Source organism: Alligator mississippiensis, chromosome 5 (genome assembly GCF_030867095.1).
Source record: "Alligator mississippiensis isolate rAllMis1 chromosome 5, rAllMis1, whole genome shotgun sequence".
NCBI classification, from domain to species: Eukaryota; Metazoa; Chordata; order Crocodylia; family Alligatoridae; genus Alligator; species Alligator mississippiensis.
In genome coordinates, this window is record NC_081828.1 from 68,786,782 (window position 1) to 68,806,691 (window position 19,910).

The 19,910-nt window shown below is 41.4% G+C and overlaps 1 protein-coding gene and 1 pseudogene across 2 annotated transcripts in view; one reads left to right on the forward strand and one right to left on the reverse strand.

Annotated features, from left to right (window-relative positions):
• GPSM2 (G protein signaling modulator 2) overlaps nt 1-19,784 on the reverse strand; it is a 42,063-nt gene extending 22,279 nt beyond the window's left edge. The window contains exons 1-2 of one of the 2 annotated variants that reach the window (XM_006265726.4): nt 19,564-19,784; nt 7,600-7,917 (exon numbers count right to left, since the gene is read on the reverse strand). In XM_006265726.4, the coding sequence (XP_006265788.2) occupies nt 7,600-7,661 (62 nt within the window). In that variant the 5' untranslated portion in view covers nt 7,662-7,917; nt 19,564-19,784. The remainder of the gene's footprint in view (nt 1-7,599; nt 7,918-19,563) is intronic. The other variant, XM_014602064.3, reaches the window with a different exon arrangement.
• Nucleotides 16,815-18,051, forward strand: LOC102573574 (COP9 signalosome complex subunit 5-like; annotated as a pseudogene).
• Nucleotides 19,785-19,910: the final 126 nt, after the last annotated feature.

Sequence of the window (19,910 nt, forward strand, 5' to 3'; positions counted from 1 at the left end):
AATTTATGCTATTCCAAAACAAAATTTTCCTTGATGAGCAAATTCAATAAGATTAGCAATTAAAAGCAACCTTCTGCACACCCACACACTGCTTAATTGACAGCATTGTACTAAAATGCGGACAGATCTCTCAGCATACCATTAAACAGCAACTTACTTTTTTATTAGCTAAAGGCTTAGTTAAGAGCTGCTAGGTAACAGAGTATTTTACAACACATAAGCAGAATGGAAGTATCCTTGATCAATCCTCTGCATTGTTTTTCAGAATCAAAGTGATTTAAGCCAGAAGTAAAATAAGATAACTAACAAAACAGTACTGTACCTGTTAGACTTGGACATTCCACAACTTAAGCACAGTGACATAATAGACATTTTTGGCTTTTGCAATTAAAAATGATCTATGCCTAGTATCCAGTAAAAATTTAAAAGATAAAAGATACTTCAAGCATGGAGCTGTCTCCACGCTCAGCTTCTCAAATTGGATATCCATAACACATGCAGTACTGTCAGGTTTGTAAATTCTTCTGGAAGAAATTAAAAAACTGCTATTTATTAAAACATAAAGCTATCTTCTTATACTGTTTGTATTAAATATTACTTGGAAAAATGTAGAAATGATTAAGTACAATATGTTACACCATCAGCAACTAAAGGTTTAAGATTTAACACACTTTGCTCAGTAATCTTAAATAATCCTGTCCTCAGGAGGTTCTCTCCGGGCACCTCATTGTAAATGACATTTCTAATTAATTTGATGTTTAGAAAAATATAGTCCTCCACAGTGCTGAATTTTAAAACATTAAAATCTATGGATATCTAAATGATTGTGAAATATGAAACATTTACAGTAGCCCTTACACTAGGAGGTTCCTATTACTCAAAATGCAGATGTACAGTTTAACATTGATTCTATAAAATAAAATTAACTATTGCTCTCTTCATAATAAATTAACGTTTAGAATTGGTATTGTAACACACTGTGCCACTGAAGATAAAGGCATAAGGCCCAAAGCATATAATGGAGATAATGCAGGAGAGTGATATGAATCAGAAACAAAACTTAGTACATTTTTAGAAATATATTTTTCTTTACTGTCAGGTATCCAAGTAATTTTACACTAGCCAGGATTTTTGGTAAATAAAATATTGTACGAAGCAGCATTAACAGCATATCAAGAAATTTAAACCCAAGCTCCACACTTTCCTTATTATCATTTATATGGTGAAAACAATGGTTCTTGATATATTAACAAAAAGATAAAGAACTCCAAAGTGCAAGTTTGAGTAAAATTTATCCGTGCTTTTAAGGTGACTGCCTTACTGCAATATAACATTCTAGATTCATTTCTTGCTTATTAATCTTTTCATTTAATTTTGTTAGTTAGGATAGGTGAATAAGAGGAAGGACCAACAGTATTTAAAAATAAATAAATAAATAAAAAACCCAGGAAGTCAAAGGTTTAATTCCACTGCAAACTACATTAAGGTTTTATCGATTTATGAAGCCAGGTTTTAGAAATCGGTGGATGCCAAAATCTGAGTATTACTTTACCATTTGGATCATTATCTTATTACAAAGGAAAGGAAGCATCTAGTTACGATTAATTTCAGAAAGTGCACCCAACGATCTGTAGTAATATTCTTAGCCACACTATAACAGATACTGTTATCCAACTGTCAGATGTTGCCAACTTGTTTCCCCAAGATCTAATAGATGGCCATTAAAATAAGTAATTTTACATAACCTTCCAAATATGTTACAGGAACAGTCTAAGCTACTGTTTAACTGTTTAAGCAACTATTCTCAGTTTTTAAAAATAACATGTTTTAGGAATGGTCTCACAGCATGTTTAAATTGCTGCTGCTCATAATAGCACAATGGCAAATAGGCAAAGACAGGGTTAGGTTATCAATATTTGAGGAAGTCATTAAATAGTTACAAGAAAGTAATTTCATATTCTCCCCGTCTGTTCCAGTGGCTGACTTGAATTAATTCATTATTCAGTAACCAAGTGCATAACAAAGGACACATTGAAGCAGCAGAGCCCAAAAGAGAACAAGCTCCATTCATCTGTGTACTTCTAGGGAAATGCTGTTCCTGCTAAACATGATAATCTTCTTATAGATACTGTTGTGGAAATATTCACACCAGTGCTTTATTTGTTTATCTTATTTATGTTCACCTGATCTTGCTTTTCTCCTAAAGTTTTTGCTTCCTGTGTAATTTCTCATTTGTAAGGCTACCTCACTCATCTGTCACACTAAGCCTTTCATCTTCTTTGACTCCTTTTGCCCTCTTTTTTTTAATCTTCTTTGACCTTATTTACCTTCTCATTTGAATCCTCTCCACTACTTACAAAAATCTTCTCTGTCCTACTCTGGAACCCTTTTTTTTTTCACTGCAATAAGCATGCAAAAAGCAATTGGGGAAAAAGACAACGAAAAGCCCACAAAAGAAATCATAACCACCTTTATATTACAAGCCACCAATACTAATCAACTGAATCTTAATCTGTTTTTATGAATGAGATTTCTGCAGGTTTATGACAAACTTTCTAGTTTTTACACTACTAAAAATGTGCAAGCTTGTTGTGAGATAGTCAAGATTGATACACACAACATAAAACCGTAGGAGAGAGGTCATTAAAAATAAAACCTAATTTATAATCTCCTGCATGTAGAGGCACAAATCTTACGCCATCCTTAATTTTCCTCTTGACACACCCTTTTACCAAACTAACCCCTCCCAATAATTTACAATGCGTCTTTTAACAAATTCAAACATGCTAATCCAGACAAGCCACGCTGCATTTTAGTACGTGTTAGCTAAGCAAACTGAAGCCTGATGGGAGTCTGGGATTCAACAAAAATCTTTCTTTACTACTTAAAACAAGCCCTTAACTGGATTTCAGGTACATTAGATCATTATGCTGAGGCAGAGATTGTTTGTTCACAGTTACTCTGTGAAGCACTTCCAATGGTCCACAGAGAGCTAGCTAGTAGCCACCTTATTTCCAGCCACTGATGTGTATTTTTGTTATCCTCTGTCTAATACATGTAATATTTTTCTCTGTTAACAATTTCCAGAGCTCCAAGGAGAATACTGTCCAAATACAGAGTGGGAAGAGAAAGAGGAATAGCCCAAACAGTCAAGTACAAATACAAAATAAACCCTCAGAATTAATTTTCAATTAATTTTAATGTCATAATTCTAATAAGATTAAATGTTGATTTTTTTTCCCAATTCTTTGCTATAGGGATATACCAAAGGAGGAAAGCTCCTCCTCTAGAGCCAAGTTCTTCTGCTGCAAGAACATGTAACAATGATGTCAAAAAACAGTTTTTCCTGAACCTTATTTTCAACTAGAACCATCAGTCTCAAGAGGCAAGTTATCTAACCCCCCATATCCTTTTACAGAGCTTCAAATCTATTCAATATGCTGTCTCACCTGGTAGTACCTTGATTAAAATAGTGGAGATATGACCTTATTAACACCTCCTACAAGCAGAGTTGACACTTGCATAGTAATCCAACCAATAGTTTGTAATCATCAGGACTAACACCTTTCTCTTAGGTTTCCTCCAAATATTGAAAATCTCCATTTTACTTATAAAAAGTTGTGTTCCATCTTGCATTATACTGTGGAAAGTTAGTAAGGCATTTCACTCAACTGACTGTCTTAATATTATTTTGCCATTTCATTTGCTTTTGTTAACAACAAATGTTAATATGCAATAATTAAAAAAACAGGTCTCTTTTTACCTGTGGTCCTCCCAGCCCGTCTTAGGATGCATCTACTCAAAGAAACATGTGTTGTTGCAACCATACAATTATCGTATCACGCATATCATGCATGTGTCAGTGTACAAACAAAAAAAAAAAAAGATATCTGTGGCTAGGCTAATTTTCTCTCCTCTACCTATTACAGTAGAGCAGGGACTGAATTTGGCCCACCAGGTAATTTCATCCAGCCCGCAGGTGGGTGCCTATAACTTCACTAAGTCTGACCCTGCCCCAGGCTGTCCCTGCTGTGCTCGCATGGTGTTGAGCCCCACTTACTCCTGCAGGAGCAGCATGCACTATGCTCCCACACTTGCCTGCAAGATGGCCCTGACCCCAGCCCCACAGGTAAGGAAGGGTTGGTGGGGGAGGGAGGTGAAGGGAGTGGGGAGGAGGCAGTGGGTGGGCACAGAAAGTGGTGGTGGTAGCAGACAGGGAAAGTGGTGGCAGTAGCAGGTGGGCAGGCAGGGGAAGCAATGGTGGTAGCAGCAGGCAGGCAGAGGGGAAGTGGCAGTGGGCGAGTGAGGGGAAGTGGCAGCAAGTGGGAGCAAAACAGCAGATGGGGCTCTGCCCACCATGGGTTGCAAGCACCCTGAGGCAGGGGCCATGTTATGGGGGGGTCCACACCCCCCACATACACACCCAGTCACACCCCCAACATCCACACCTCCCCATAAACCTCACACCCACACATCCCCCCCACACAAAGCCCACACACCCAGAGCCCCAAACCCACCCACACACTCCCCCACAAACCCTGTACCCACCCACCCATACCCTCCTCAAACTTTTTTACAGTCCCCCACAATATACAAAAGAAAGCCTTCATTTTGAGCTATTATGCAATCACCTCTGCATACACTATACAAACACAAATCAGGACAAAAATATTTTTTTAAAGTAAAATTAGAATATGTTATAGCAGATGTTTTATTTTTAGTATACAATTTGGTTTTTTTTCTGGTTCCAAGATGGCATCCCCTCCCAAAATGAGTACTTCCAGGGGCAAGGGAAGGGACTTCTCATGGCAAGGGTCAGGGGCTAGGGACAGGACTTCCAGTTTCAAGATTGTGTCCAAGGGGTGGGGCTACCCTGGTGGCCCTCTAGCCAAAATAATTACAATAGAGGGAGCAGCACATTAGACAGGATGACATGTTGAAATACAGCAGAGTGTATATACACACATCTGCACGCTCCAACTCATGTTAACTAATGGACCATGGATTTTGCTTTCTGTTTTCATGGAATCCTTAATCCAGTGCAGATTTCATATTAAAAGTTAGGATTCTATTCAAGTCTGCATTCTCAGTCAGTCTGGGGTCTAGGAAGTCAGCTGGTAGCTAGAGCCCATATTGCTCCTGAGATTGCCTTGAAAAGGACTTCTAAGAGGCCAGGCACAACTGAGGCCACCCTTACCAGCACACAACTAGCATAAGTGACAAACAGTGCTGTCAACTGTTTATGCTATCATAGGGGTATTCTGGGATTTCACAGGGAGGAAACGTCAGCCCTTGCTTACTGCTGCTAAACTGCCTTACACTTGCACTATGCCAGTGAAGAGAGCGACATACTAAAAGGCAATATTGCTATTAGCTTGATTAATTTAAATCAATATACCATGAATAGCAATAATGCATGTGGACACCTGTAGGGTGGATCCAGGATTTCCTGAAGGGGTGTGCAAGAGAAGCAATCTGAATGGCAGGGATGGCTGCACCCCCCTGCTCCCAACCTCCTCTGCCCCCACCGGCATGGACAGACTTTAAGTCTCTAAAGTAGGTGAAAATCCCCCCTCCCTTCCCTTTCCTGCTCTGAGACATACTCCCTCCCCTCCTTTGCCCCCTCCCCCTTCACTCCCCTTCCTGCTGCTGCTGCTTTTGCCACTGCTTAGGGGCAGGGAAGCTCCAGAGCCAGCAGGGCTAAATGGGGAGAGGGCAGTGGCAACAGCATAGTGGAAGAGAGTAATTCTCCCACCTTGCCTGGTCACTGCATGGGGAAGGGGAATCCCCACCCTCCATCCATTCCTGCTGCTGTTGTCTTGGTCCCTAGCTGAGCCCAGGCTGCAAGCAGCGGGCAGGAACAGCTCTGGTGCTTCCCCACCCCTGGGACATCAGGAAAAGGCATGAGGGAGAGGGGAGAGAAAGAGCAGGGAGGGGGTGTGCCTTTGAGCAGTAAGAGGAAGGGAGGGAGGATTTTTCAGCCTACTTAGGGACTTTAAAAAGTCCAATGCAAGTGTGGGATGCGTGCAGGCACACCACTGTACCTCCTCTGGATCTACCCCTGGACATGTGTTACAGATCCAGTGGGGGAAGCTACACTCAAACAGTCGTTGGCAGATGAAAACGTTCTAGTTCATTCATATATTTCAAACATTAGGACTCTAAACTTCATCTCTCCAGACTTCTGCATAAGAAAAAAAAACTTTCTGAAGGATGGCAGGAGTCTATTTTGAAAGCTTTTCAGTACTGACCATAAAGAGACCTGCCCTACTTAATGGCTTGTTTATGCAGAAGCATGCTAAATTATCTTGGGCAAGTGAAGGCAGAATCAACCCTTTGGTATTTGTCAGAACAGCAGCCTGAGGGATCATAAATATATATATCTTAGTTGATGTTTGTTATAAATTACACAAATTGCATTGTAAATGATCGCTACAGTAGATGCAAGGCTACATTCAATTTTAAGTCACAGCATAGTTTTCGTTATGCTGAAAAGTGGCATCATGTGTCTTACTGTAATCAAGAGTTCTTCAACAATAGAAATACACAAGGAACCACCATGAGGATCTTATCATTGAATGTTTTTGGTCTTTACAATCAGAAGCCTTGACATGGCATCTGGTTCTTGTGGAATTAGCTGAACAACTCACTCTTCTTGAAGCAGTGCTCCAGTGGCCAAGTGGAGGCTGGAAGATATTCAATCCTATTCTGTTTTCTGGCTCTATTAGAACTGCTCTGACACATTATGAGGGATTACCTCCCTATACAGGGGTTTCTGTGGGATAGCTGAACTCCTAGGAAGAGAAGGCCCTGCCCAACCCAAGCTATCAGTCTACCACTATTATCAGTCTCTTTTAGCCCTTCATTTTCAAAGTGCTTCATAACCACAATAAAAGTCCAAACCTCCATAATAACCCAGCATATAATTCAATAAGAATATAAAAAAAATGATTTAGACAAAGTTTGTCTCAATATATTTCAGAACATAGCACCTTCACCTGCACTGAAAATTACTATTTGTTTCCTTTAAACATCCTAATTTATGCCATTCAAATGAGTCCCAGAAACAGTCTCTGAAATTGTGTAGTTTATAGAAACTGTGTGGGGGTAGAAAAAGGAATTCAGCAGATTTTACTGAATAAACTAGACTATTTTTACAGGAAGCTAACTGAAGAAGTGGGGAAAAGCAGGAGTTATCCTAACAGGGTTACACTTCACATTTTCTAAGTAGGCAAGAAGTCAATTTAAACAAGCCTATTTTAATGATCACACATCATTTTGTAAAAGCACGTATTAGTTCCAATAATTATGAGCCTTGTGATAGTACAAGAGAAACAAAAAATTAAATCAACCAGGGCATCTAACTAATCCACTTTCACTGATCTAGCTAGGAAAGTCAAAAGGAAATGAAACAGTATTCTACAGGCATCAGTTTTAGGGAGGTTGGCAACAAAACATGGGAATCTGTTCCACTTGTAATGATGTTGTTTATTCTTCCCATTTCTCTTTAAAATGGAAAGCATGAAAATTTACATACATTTTTACTGTTAACACAATACTTATAAATAAGTTGGTACTATAAATAGCACATGGTCTTACCTGTAGCGAATATGAAATGACTGATCATCACGCATGCTTATCAATAAATTACTTTCCTCCATTGAGTTGCATTACCAGTAGAGAAAATTATTAAGTGTTCTGCAGGCAGGACAAGCACTTTATTATGGAGAATTGTTCCGAAACATTATTCCAGTTAGTATTTTAATAAGTTGAAGTTAATACATCCTAAGTTCCATTTGAAACACTCTTCTTTATTAATAAGGAAAGGATGTCAGTGTCGGACCCAGCTTAAACTTTCAGAAACGTGTCCCCGAGTTCTTGCATCTGTGGCCCTTTTATCTCCATTCAGCTGCGTTTCTGTAAAGGGAACACAAGATGCTTGGCTTGAAGTCTAATTTTCAATTAAGAGCTCATAGCCACTCTCAGCTGATGCAAAAAGCAAAGCTACACCCTGCTGAGTGTGAAGGCTCTTCAATCACTTAAAGACAGAAGCTAGGTCTTTCACTGTAACCATGGCAATTCTTACATGCAAGCATCTGAGAAAGCAAAGAAGGCTAAATCGAAAGGAGCTCCGTCTTCAGTTAGAGATTTAGAATCAACTGCCATTGTGGTGACAGTCGTTGCTCTAGGTCCAATTACAAGTGACAAGTGTATAGGATAAGTGTCCAATTCTAAATAATGTATCATAGTCCAGATGTCTCAAAGGGAAGGCCCTCTGAAACATGCATGTGGGAATTACACTGCTCTACTTTCCATTGTGAAACTTTAGAAAATTTATAAAATATGAAAGCAAAACTTAAGCACTCAAGAACACCTAAATGACATCAGAGTCTCAGATCAGTTCAACTAATTCATAGATTTAACCTTAGATCCAGGTTTTTATAAAGCACTCCCTCTCTTCTCTACTCCCACAAATCCATCCCCCTCCAAGATTTTTCTCTTTTGTGTCTATTGTAAACTTATCCCATAACCCCACTCCTGTTTACATTCAATAGAGCTTTTCCCTTCATCAGTAGGGCCACATACCAGCTTCCTGGATATAAGCCTCCCACTGCTTCCTTTTTGCTTACAGTCCATAACCAGACATCCCCACTCTTCCAATCAGTATTTTCCTCCCTGCATGCACATGGTTACAATTTCAACAGTCTAACTTAACAGGCATGAATGCTTTGGGATGTTATTTTTGTAAATCATGGGTGTAACATGCAGTGACAATAACGTTTTCCCAACCTAAGTATTAAAATGCCCCACAACCTGCCGCATTGTTAATGCAGCTATATAATTAAAGAAATTAAATGCACAATAATTAGGAAGTTAAAGCTTTCACAGAAATAGTAATTCACTGTCAACCTATACTGTATGGTTATATGCATTTCTGAATTAGCATTAAAATTAGTATGACAACATTAGAAGCTATACACCAAAGCCAATCCATAGGTGCTGTTTTCTCACAGCTAAAGAAGCGGATGATTCAGTCTGAATCGCATCATTTTGCATCTGAGAGAAAAGAGGAAGGGCAAACACAGTTGAAGAACAAAACAAAACACTGCAGACATTGTGAAGTTTTAAGTAAAAGAAAAGAATAAAGTAGGTGATAATGTATTAACTAGCTTATTTCTCAAATTCAGATGTTAGAGTGGGCCCAGATTTTCAGAAAAGACAACTCTAAAAAAAAAAAAAAAGAGCCCTAATGCAAATAGCAGATGCTCAGATACAAACAAGTATAGGAAACATGATCTTGTTTTTTATTCAAAGTTTAGAGCTCATTTGAACGAAAATATTAAATTCTATTCAAGTAAGTCAAATAAAGATCCCACTAAGCCAAACAGACAGCAGCACATTTGAGACACAATTATACCGATTTTAACATATATGGAAAAACAACATCCCCCATTTCTTCTTAATTTGATACTCGATGACAGGAGCTCAAAGAACAGTATGTAACCTGTTGGAAAAATACTAAGACTTCCTTTATGACAGAAGCAGCTAGATATGACAAGGTTAATTATAGTAATGCACAGACTCCCTGCAAGAGAAACAACAGTAGGAAAAGCAGCACAGTTCCTCTTAAAAACTTGATTTCTACAAATTTCTCTTTATTAATTTAAGGGTGTTAAGTTTACTCTCTACTAGGGGTGTTAAAGCAGGCTGTATTCAATTTGGATTTGGCCCGATTCGAAGGACAGTGATTCGATTAGCTGATTTGGATGACTGTCCCGATTCGATTTGGCCAAATCCGAATCTGAAGATTAGATTCTGATTTGGAGAATCAGCAACAAACATAGCTTTATATGTTTTTTAAACATACCTAAAAGTACCAGGCATGGCTCATGAACGCTGAGATGGTGAGACGGAGTGTGGGGGGGTCCCCTGGACCCACCCTGGCTTGGTGATTGGCTTCTGGGGGGGGGGAGACTCTTGGTGCTCCTGCGTCTTAAAAGGAAGACCTACAAAGGATGGAAGACTGGAACCACCACCAAGGAAGAATACTCTGCTCTGGTTCAGACCTGCAGAGAGCAAACCAGGAAAGCCAAGGCTGCGATGGAACTCTAGCAAGCTATAAGTATCAAGGACAATAAAAAGTCCTTTTTTAGATATGTGGGGAGCCAGAGGAAAAGCAAGGGCAACGTTGGACCCCTGCTAAACCAGATGGGACAACTGATAACCGATGCCCATGAAAAAGCAAACTTGCTAAATGGGTACTTTGCATCAGTTTTTCACCAGTCCCATGGGACACCCCTGCCCACTGTGGGTCAGGGAGGCCCAGGTGAGGGAGATTCCTTACCCTCCATCAAAGCTGACCTCGTGAAGGAACACCTTGACAGGCTGGATACCTTCAAGTCAGCTGGCCCTGACTGTTTACACCCCAGGGTACTCAAGGAGCTGGCAAGCATCATAGCTCAGCCCTGGCACAGATCTTCGAGAACTCCTGGCACTCTGGTGAAGTGCCCAAAGATTGGAAGAAGGCCAATGTTGTGCCTATCTTCAAGAAATGGAGGAAAGTAGATCCAGCAAACTACAGGCCCATCAGCCTGATCTCTATTCTGGGGAAGGTCTTGGAAAAGATTATCAAAGAGGCCATCCTTAACGTACTAGCTGACGGCAATATCCTGAGAGATACGCAGCATGGGTTAGCTGCGGGTAGGTCTTGCTTGTCCAATCTCATTTCCTTTTACAACCAGATGACCTACCACCTGGACAGGGGGGAAGAGACTGACATCATATATCTTGACTTTAAAAAAGCCTTCAATCTGGTATCCGACGATCACCTCTTGGCAAAACTGGCTAACTGTGGCCTCAACCTCACCACGATCCACTGGCTGGGGAATTGACTCTGTGGTAGGACCCAGAGGGTGGCGGTTGACGGTAGCCAATCATCGTGGTGTGCGGTGACCAGTGGGGTCCCTCAAGGCTCTGTCCTAGGGCCTAAACTTTTTAACATCTTCATCAATGATATAGACATTGGTGTCAGAAGCGGGCTCACCAAGTTCGCCAACAACACCAAACTCTGGGGTAAAGCATCCACACCAGAGGACAGGAGGGTGATCCAGGCAGATCTTGACAGGCTCATGAAGTGGGCAGATGAGAACTTAACAGTGTTTAACACCAAAAAATGCAAGGTTCTCCACCTTGGGAGGAAAAACCTGCAGCATCCTTATAGGTTCGGCAGTGCTACTCTGGTTAGCACTACAGATGAAAGGGGCTTGGGGGTCATAATTGACCACAAGATGAATATGAGCCTTTAATTTGATGCTGTGGCTAGTAAAGCGAGCAAAACACTGGCTTGCATCCATAGATGTTTCTCAAGCAAATCCCGGGACATCATTCTCCCGTTGTACTCAGCCTTGGTGAGACCGCAGCTGGAGTACTGCGTCGTTTTGGGCTCTACAATTCAAAAAGGATGTGGAGAAGCTTGAGAGAGTGCAGAGGAGAGCCACACACATGATCAGAGGTCAGGAAAACACACCTTATGATGAAAGGCTGAGAGCCATGGGACTCTTCAGCCTGGAAAAGCGCAGGCTCAGGGGTGATCCGGTGGCCACCTATAAGTTTATCAGGGGTGTTCACCAGGATCTGGGGGAATGTCTGTTCACCAGAGCACCCCAAGGGATGACAAGATCGAACAGTTACAAACTCCACTGCGACCGATTCAGGATGGACGTAAGGAAGAACTTCTTTACTGTCCGAGCCCCCAAGGTTTGGAATAGACTGCCGCCAGAGGTGGTTCAAGCACCCACTTTGAACACCTTCAAGACACATTTGGATGCTTATCTTGCTGGGATCCTATGATCCCTGCTGACTTCCTGTCCCTGGGGCAGGGGGCTGGACTCGATGATCCTCCGGGGTCCCTTCCAGCCCAAACGTCTATGAATCTATGAACCTTAAGTACCACTAGCAATTTTTTCAGTTCAACCTTAAATACCACCAGCAAATTTTTGTCATATAATTATAATAAATCTGTTACCATGTACCATTGTCATGTTGTCTGCGTACCACTGGGGGTATGCATACCACAGATTGGGAACCACTGGTATACATCACTGTGGAGATGCACCATCCTGGCAGTGCCTCCTCACCAGTTTCCAAGACTGCTTTTTAAGGTATTTGACAGAACAAGAAGGATCCCAATTAGTAGGGGAGAAATGGGGAAAAAAAAAACAGCAACACCACAGATAAGATTCCCTTTAACTACTAACTAAAAATTATAATTTGCTTATTCTGAAGATATACACACACATTTGATTCTCAATCTACTCCCTTTCCCATCCTAAATTTCCAGCACCTTTTGCTCCTTTACAAATGGTCATGCCGTAGAGAACTAAAGGAAGTCAATGCCTTCCTCTAATTAGTGGACTGTCATAATTAATGGGTATGACACCCCACCCAGGAATTTAAAAAACGTAATTACTGTTTATGTTGTTGAGCGTTTTATACTATTATAACAGCTTTCTAGATATGGTCAATGATACAGGGCATGCCTCCTCTTAGAGCAAGTGTCATTCATTCAAGATGTGGAGCCAATATTATTCATGGTTTTGTAACTGTTCCATCTCTGAGAAAGCTAGTCCCATGGGCTGTGGACAACAGAAACGAAGAATTTCTAAATTGTAATTACAACAATTTAAACTTTTTCTCCCCCTCCCCGACCCGGTATCGAAAAAACTCATGTTTGTGCACCCTTTGACAAAGAATTCTATGCAAGACTAAGTATTATTTTCACTATTACTCATAACCTCACCATAAAATTAAAATACTTCAGACTAATATACAGCTTCACTCCATTGTACACAATGATTAGATCAAGTTCTCAAACAAGCAATTCTTGATTCTTATAACATGATGCTAGTGCTTCCTACCACTTTTAGTCAGAAAGGAGCTCACACATGCTCTTAAAGAATTGTTTCCTTTTCACTTCAGTAAAAGGTTTTAAACCAACACTCAAGCATGGGCACACACTGAAAAACTAGAGAGAGCTATAGCAGCATACCAGAAAAGAATCAATAAATTTTCAGTTACATTAACACTCCAAATTTAGGATCAAATTCTCACTCCACTATTGGCCCAGTATGGTGGTATGGAGGGGTATAGAGGAGCTTCCATTAGAGAAGAGGCTGAAGAAGCTAGGCCTAGCAAGTTTACAAAAAAGATGTTCGAGGGGGAACATGATACGGGGTTTACTAAATACTAAATGGTGAAGAGAAAGTAAAGAGGAATTTATTATTTACCAATCTCTTACAATAGGTCACAAAATGAAACTAGTAGGTGGTAAAACTGACAAAAGAAGTTTCTTTTTCACACAGTGTGTAATTAAAGTGTGGAATGCATTACCATCAGATGTTGTGGAAGCTGATAGTTTAGCCAGATTCAAAAAGGGACTGGACAAAACCTTGGAAGAAAGGGCCATCAATAGCTATTGAGCATGGGAGTTAAGGGCACAGCTTCTGAATCAGAACTTTCTAGACCTTAAATGCTGGAGGCTACAAGTGAGAGAGGAACAGTGGGGGGAAAACCCCTGGTCATACCCAGTTAACTCTCCCTTTCAGAATCCCCTCTCTGCCATCGTGTGACACAGGATACTGGGCAAGATGGACCTGTGGACTAACTCAGTAAATGGCAATTCTTATGTTCTTATAACCCTGAATAGCACCTTATTTCAGAAAGTGGTGCCACTGAAATGAAAGCAGATGAAAAATGGTAAGAACAACAGAATAATATTCAGTGAGTGATGCAGAAAAAGAGGGGGATCAAGTGATGTCAGGGACCTCAAAAAAAATACTGTGATAAAAATGTTACTCAATGTAACATAATGGTGGCCTTAAAAATTATTATGATTTTAAATATAGTAACCTCAATATAGGCCTAATCCAACTTCCACTAACTTTAATGAACCTTCTTGGGCCTTATCTGCAGTATTCTCTAATGTGATATATCTACCTGAAAAGGCTTTAAGGCATCTATGGGCTTTAAGGACATTATGACCTGAAAACCTGTAGTGGCAGAACTGTCACTGAAAATAAAGTGCAGAATGTTTAACTTTTATTAGTTGTAACAATGCGTACTGAATCTACTCAGACAGTCAGATCCTACATTGTTCAACTACATAACATTATTAATACTTTGAAAATAAATTACACAAGGATGAATATCTTAATATCTTTACTGCAAAGTTAACTTATCAGAGTAGAACATCTTTTTGCATATTACAGTATAATCAGTATGTTGCTAGGAACTAGCTAATCTTGTAGGTATTTATTATCCATGTGAACAAGTTAGCACAGAGAACTGGGTGTAGCCAAGAAGAGAAGTAACCACAAACATTTTTATTATAAGGATATTGTAGCAGTTAGTATACACAAGCCATCTGTTTAAGTGCTTAAGCACAGCAGCCCCAAATTAACACAAAATAAGAAAAAAAGAGAAAAAGAAGTACCAGCAGCACAATACTAATTTACATTCCTATAATACATCTAGTTAGAAAACCGATTCCAAAATGTGACAATAACTTTTCAGTCTCATTTTAGTTCCATAGATGTTTTGCTACCACATAAAACGTGCATCAAATCATGGGCGTTTGAGGACTTCTCTCTTAGCAACTGTTTTTTAAAAAAGGCCCTGGGATTCTTCCATTTGTTCTACCCATGCCAATCAGATCCAAAAACACAGTTCATGGATCAAGAGATACTAAAGATGAAGAACTTAATAAGCTGCACACACCTAATGACTGCATTGGTAATTTTAAAATTTCACTGTCATATGCACTAAGAGAAAAAGAAAGATGAGTAGTAAATTGGGCCAGTATTACTCCTGTTTTAGGCCTGCAGTCAATACTTTAAGGAGGTCAAGTCATATTACAACTCAAATCAACCAGTGTTTTGATAGGTTTGGTATATAAAACAACCTCAACATTTGAATGTTATCCAGAAGAGACAGAAAGAATAATCCTATCATGCAAATGTCTGGCTAGATTTTCAGCTCCCTCATCCAAAAAGGAGACTATTCAGTACCTTCAGTGTGGGAAATAGAGCATGCAAAATAATGAGAAAGAGGGCAGCAGATGGAGTTCAGCATTCATTATTGACTATCTATCTGTGCTTTGACAGGGGTGATCAGAAACTCCTTAGAAATTATGCAGATTTTAAAAACCCAATAACCCACACTTGGCTCATCTCCTTAGAATGTGGAAACCCAACTAATCAAGATAGACAACAACAAAAAAAAGTACTTGGGTCCTTTTTGCAATAAAGGAGGAAAAGTGTATCCTTGGATTTTGTAAGTGGATAAACATAAATTAGTGCCATACATCTTTGTATTAGTAGCAAGTATAAATCTACTTAATCACAACTGCATTTTCTAGCTGTGTGAAGTCATGTAGCACAACTACACGTGTTAAAAATTCATCCTGAGCAGTGCAGCAGAAGCGGACAATGAACTGAATTTAAGACAATCAAAACTTAATGCTATACAAGCAAATACAATTTTTAATATACAGGGAGTTTCAGTACCCCACTTTTACAGAAGCTGGATATTATATATGAATGCAAGAATAATTCACTGCCAAGACCACCCTTTGTTCTAAAACTCAGCATTCCCCAGATAATAGAAACATGCTATACTAAAGTGAAAGAAATCAATGATAATAATGATAAGCTGGAGAATGTTGTTTCAAGAATAGCGCACTTCAACAAATCTTGTGGTTTGGTTTGGACATGAAGAACATGCCCAATATTGAAAAGGTTAGAGTTTGGTAGCATTTTTGCCTTATCTGCCTTCTATCAGAGTGGTTAATGTTAATTTACTACCATAAGCACAGAGGAAAAAATAGAGTTAATATGATGTGAGAAGACATGCAAAAACAATTTGTTAGTGCTGAACTATCCTAATTTTGCTGGGGAAGCAGATGGAGATCTATATATAAAGTACTGTAACCAACTGATTTTCCTCATGATAAAGTGAACAGTAGTTTGCCTCCATTCTCAACAGATTTATGAGGTTCATTCTAGCATTCATCTCTCTACAAAAACCTTTTGGTCACAATAGAGATCTCTTGTCCTCTAGCAAACCCACGCTTGCTCTATTATATGTTAAAAAAAAACCCCTGAGCATGCAAACAAAGAAAAAGACAAAAAGCACACAGTTGCAAAGCTACAACGTAATAAATACAAGAAAGCAAAATACTTGAAGACTGAGAAACTACATGAAAACTGATGCATGTGTTTCCTACCAATCACATAAGCAATTCTTTGTTTCACAGCATTGCACCAGTTGAACATTTTCTAGGCTGCACACATAAGTTTCACTGATCTGTACCTATGATAAGTGAGAACCAAGCTCTCTAAAAATAATGAAATGCAATTGCTTTAAGGCCAGCTGATACCTAACCAACAAAACCCAAAAGTAATATTTTCAGATATTGCACCTAACTAAAGCATCCCTTGGCAGTTTGTGCTCCTAAACCTATTGTATTTACTTGAACATAAGGTAAGGTGTTCCCCGGCCCCCCCAGTCAGCAAGCGGGGGGGGGGGGGGGGGGAGCCCCTTGTTTTATATTTGCATATGAAGCAGAGGGAGGAGTAGGCGCCTGCTGCAGCCCTTACCCCAGAGGGCCAGAAACCCACAGCACCCTCCTACTCCCCTCCACTTCCCCTCTGCAGCTTCTACCTCCCTGCCCCACCCCCTTTACTGTCAGGCACAACCTGGCCCCAGATCCCTCCCAGGCACAAAGCATATGGAAACTCTTTCCCCTGCCTGGCCAATCTGCAGCACTGACCCTGCTGCATGGCCAGGCAGGGGAAAGTTTCTATGTACTGTTATCTGCCCCAGCAGCCTCTGAGAGTGAAGGGACTGGTGCTGGCACTGGTGCCAGTGCCTGGGGGGGCAGGCAGTGTAGATGACCTGGAAACTGGCTGACAACGTGCAGGAAGTGCAGAGCATCAACAACATCTACAAGTACGACCGCAAGCAGCAACAGGAGATCCTAGAGGCCAAGCCTTGGACCAGGGACTACCACTGCTTCAAATACTACAAGATTTTGGTGCTGGTGCTCCTACAGATGGTGATGCAACAACCTAGAGGTGATGGGCTCCTGCTGGGCAAGCTGTACAGTGAGACCATGATCATTATGGACAGCTTTGTCCTGCTTGTCAAGGGCACCAAGATGTGCACCAATGTGCAGGTGGCTACCTAAAAGTGCCTGGCTCCCTACATTGAGAATGCCAAGCAAGTTGGTCATCTAGAAAATGCAGCTGGTTAGTACCAAAGTTACCCAGGTGAAGGCTTCAGGGATAGATGTCAGTACTCAGATACTTAACCAGCAATTTCAGAAACCCTTTGTAACAGCAGTTATTGATCCAACAAGAACAGTATCTACTGGAAAAGTAAATTTGGGGGCATTTAGAATATATCCCAAGGGCTATAAACCTCCAGTTGAAGGTTCTTTTGAGTACCAGACTATTCCACTTATAAAAAAAAAAAAAAAATTTGGTGTGCACTGTAAACAGTAATATGCTTTAGAAATCTGCTTAAAGTCATTTTTGGATCGCAAACTGCTTGAGCTGTTGTGGAATAAATATTGGGTTACTCTCAGTTCTTTTAGTTTGCTTACTAATACTGACTGTACCACTGGCCAAGTCTTTGATTTGTCTGAAATGTTAGAAGAGTCAGAACTTGGACGAGGAAGTTTCATGTTGGGTTTAGAGATGCATGACAAAAATCAGAAGACAAACTTGCTACAGAAACAAGGGACAGCTGCAAGACCACCACAAATGCTATCCGCAGATCGATGTCAGGTTATTAAGGATAAACTTTTTAATCAAACGAATATCACTTGAAGTCTATGGCCAACTGAGATGAACATATGAACTATTATAAATTTATTAATCTTCCATAAGACTCAGGGCAGCTGTAACCTGAGGACACCAATTTGTTTCTGAGTTTGGCAAGTACTGATTGGGAGTGAGCAGATGGGATATACTTCTCAACAGTAGCACAAGATAGGGAATAGGGGCAGCATGAAGCCCACATCTAAGAGATACTGTTCTTTTCTTCAAATGCACAGCTTTGCATTGAGTACTGCTAAGTTTCAAAATATTTCTATTACGCTATTCCACAAGGTTATGTGATTCTTACTGCAAAAAAATTGATTTGCTTCCACACTGGTGATACCTCCTAACTTTGTCTCCTTCAAATTTCATACCAAGTTCTTGCACCAAGGTGGTTAAAGAAAATAATAAATAGGATGGGTCCTAGTAATCTCTCCCCAGCTGAGTAACTCCCCTTTCAATAACACCTGTTATAGTCTAACTCCCCTTTCAATAACACCTGCTATAGTCTTCCTTTAGCCAAACTCCTTGCCCACTTTACAGTTCCAGTATTAACTCCCATCCTCTCCTTGTTTGCCAGTAATATTGGGAAATAAGGTTCTTTGGGCAAATGTGGTATCGTTTATTAGACCAACTAAATCGTTAGGAAAATTATTTTTTGCAAGCTTTCAGGCACAAACACCCTTTTTCAGGCATAGGGAGCATCTGCTGGTATTTTGTGTATTCTGCTGCATGGAACGGAAGCTAAAATACAAAATGCAGGTCTGTGAAAATGCAAATGCGTAGCAGTGAGGATCAGAGGCCAGGGGAGACAATAGGTCCATGGGGGGTAGGGAGAGGGGAAATGTTGACCTGGCAATAGGATGTAGCTGGTAGTGTGGAGGCATTACCTGGGGTTATTGGATGTTAGGCAGGTTATAATGTGCTGTAAATCCAATGTCTATATTTAGTCCACGATTTTTTGTAGCTTTACGAAGTGAAGTTCTTAGGCTCATCTATAAAAAGGGTTTTGTAAGCTCCCTTTGAGGATTAGACCTGAGAGACTGGAGAGGAAGTGGCGGTCTTGTGAGAAGTGGCACCCACAGGTAAGCGGGTGGTTCTGTCTTTGATAGGTTTTCTGTGGGATGCACTAACAGCAGCGTCTCACTCAAGTCACAGGTAGGGATTCACCCACTCTACTCTGCACTAGGGAGGCCCAAGCAAGAGCACAGCATCTGGTTTGGGGCATGACGCTTGAAGAAGGTGGAGAAATTGGAAAGAGTTTGGAGGAATGAGAGAGAAGTGATTAGGCCTCTAGAAATATAACACGCAAGGAAGGGTTGGAATAAGTGGGATTCGTTACTCCCTCTGGACAAGAGAAAACTGAAGAGATAACAACCTTCAGGGTTAGGCGCTTGGGCGCTGCACCCGCAGGGCGGCGGGAGCCGCCTCACCTGGAGGAGGAGAGTTACGCGGGGCGTCAGGTAGGGGATTCACGCAGAGTCCCCGGACACGCCGCGCCCCCAACCCGCAGAGCACCCCCGCGTCTGCCGGGCACGGCTGGGGCCGGGCTGGTCCTGCCTCGGGACCTCCCCCCTCCGCCCCCTCTTCCGGGGGGCCACTGTCTCGCCCCACACTCCTTGCGGACAATCGTTCCTTTGTCTTCGTCGCTTCAAAAACCGCCCCGCGCCGGACCGACACTCACCTCAACCCCGGCCCGCCTGCAGCCGCCGCGGCCGCGCTTGCAACGAAACCCCACCCCCGCCTCGGAGGGGCCGCGGTCGCTCCTGCTCGCGGGGCAGGAGCCCGGCTCTCCCCCGCCCCCCGCTTCGAACCCGCCAATCGCCGGCACGCTGCTTCTCGCGGGTCTCACAGCCAGAGGATCCGCCTCCCCTGCGCAGGGTACAGAGCGGCCAACGGCTCCCCGATCTGGCCCCTAGCTGCGCTCTGCGCATGCGTCGTATTTCCCTGACTACCGAGGGGGACGGTCCAGCTCCCGTCCCGGAAACTGGCATCATTCGCTCTGACCAATAGGATGCGCGGGGCGGGGGA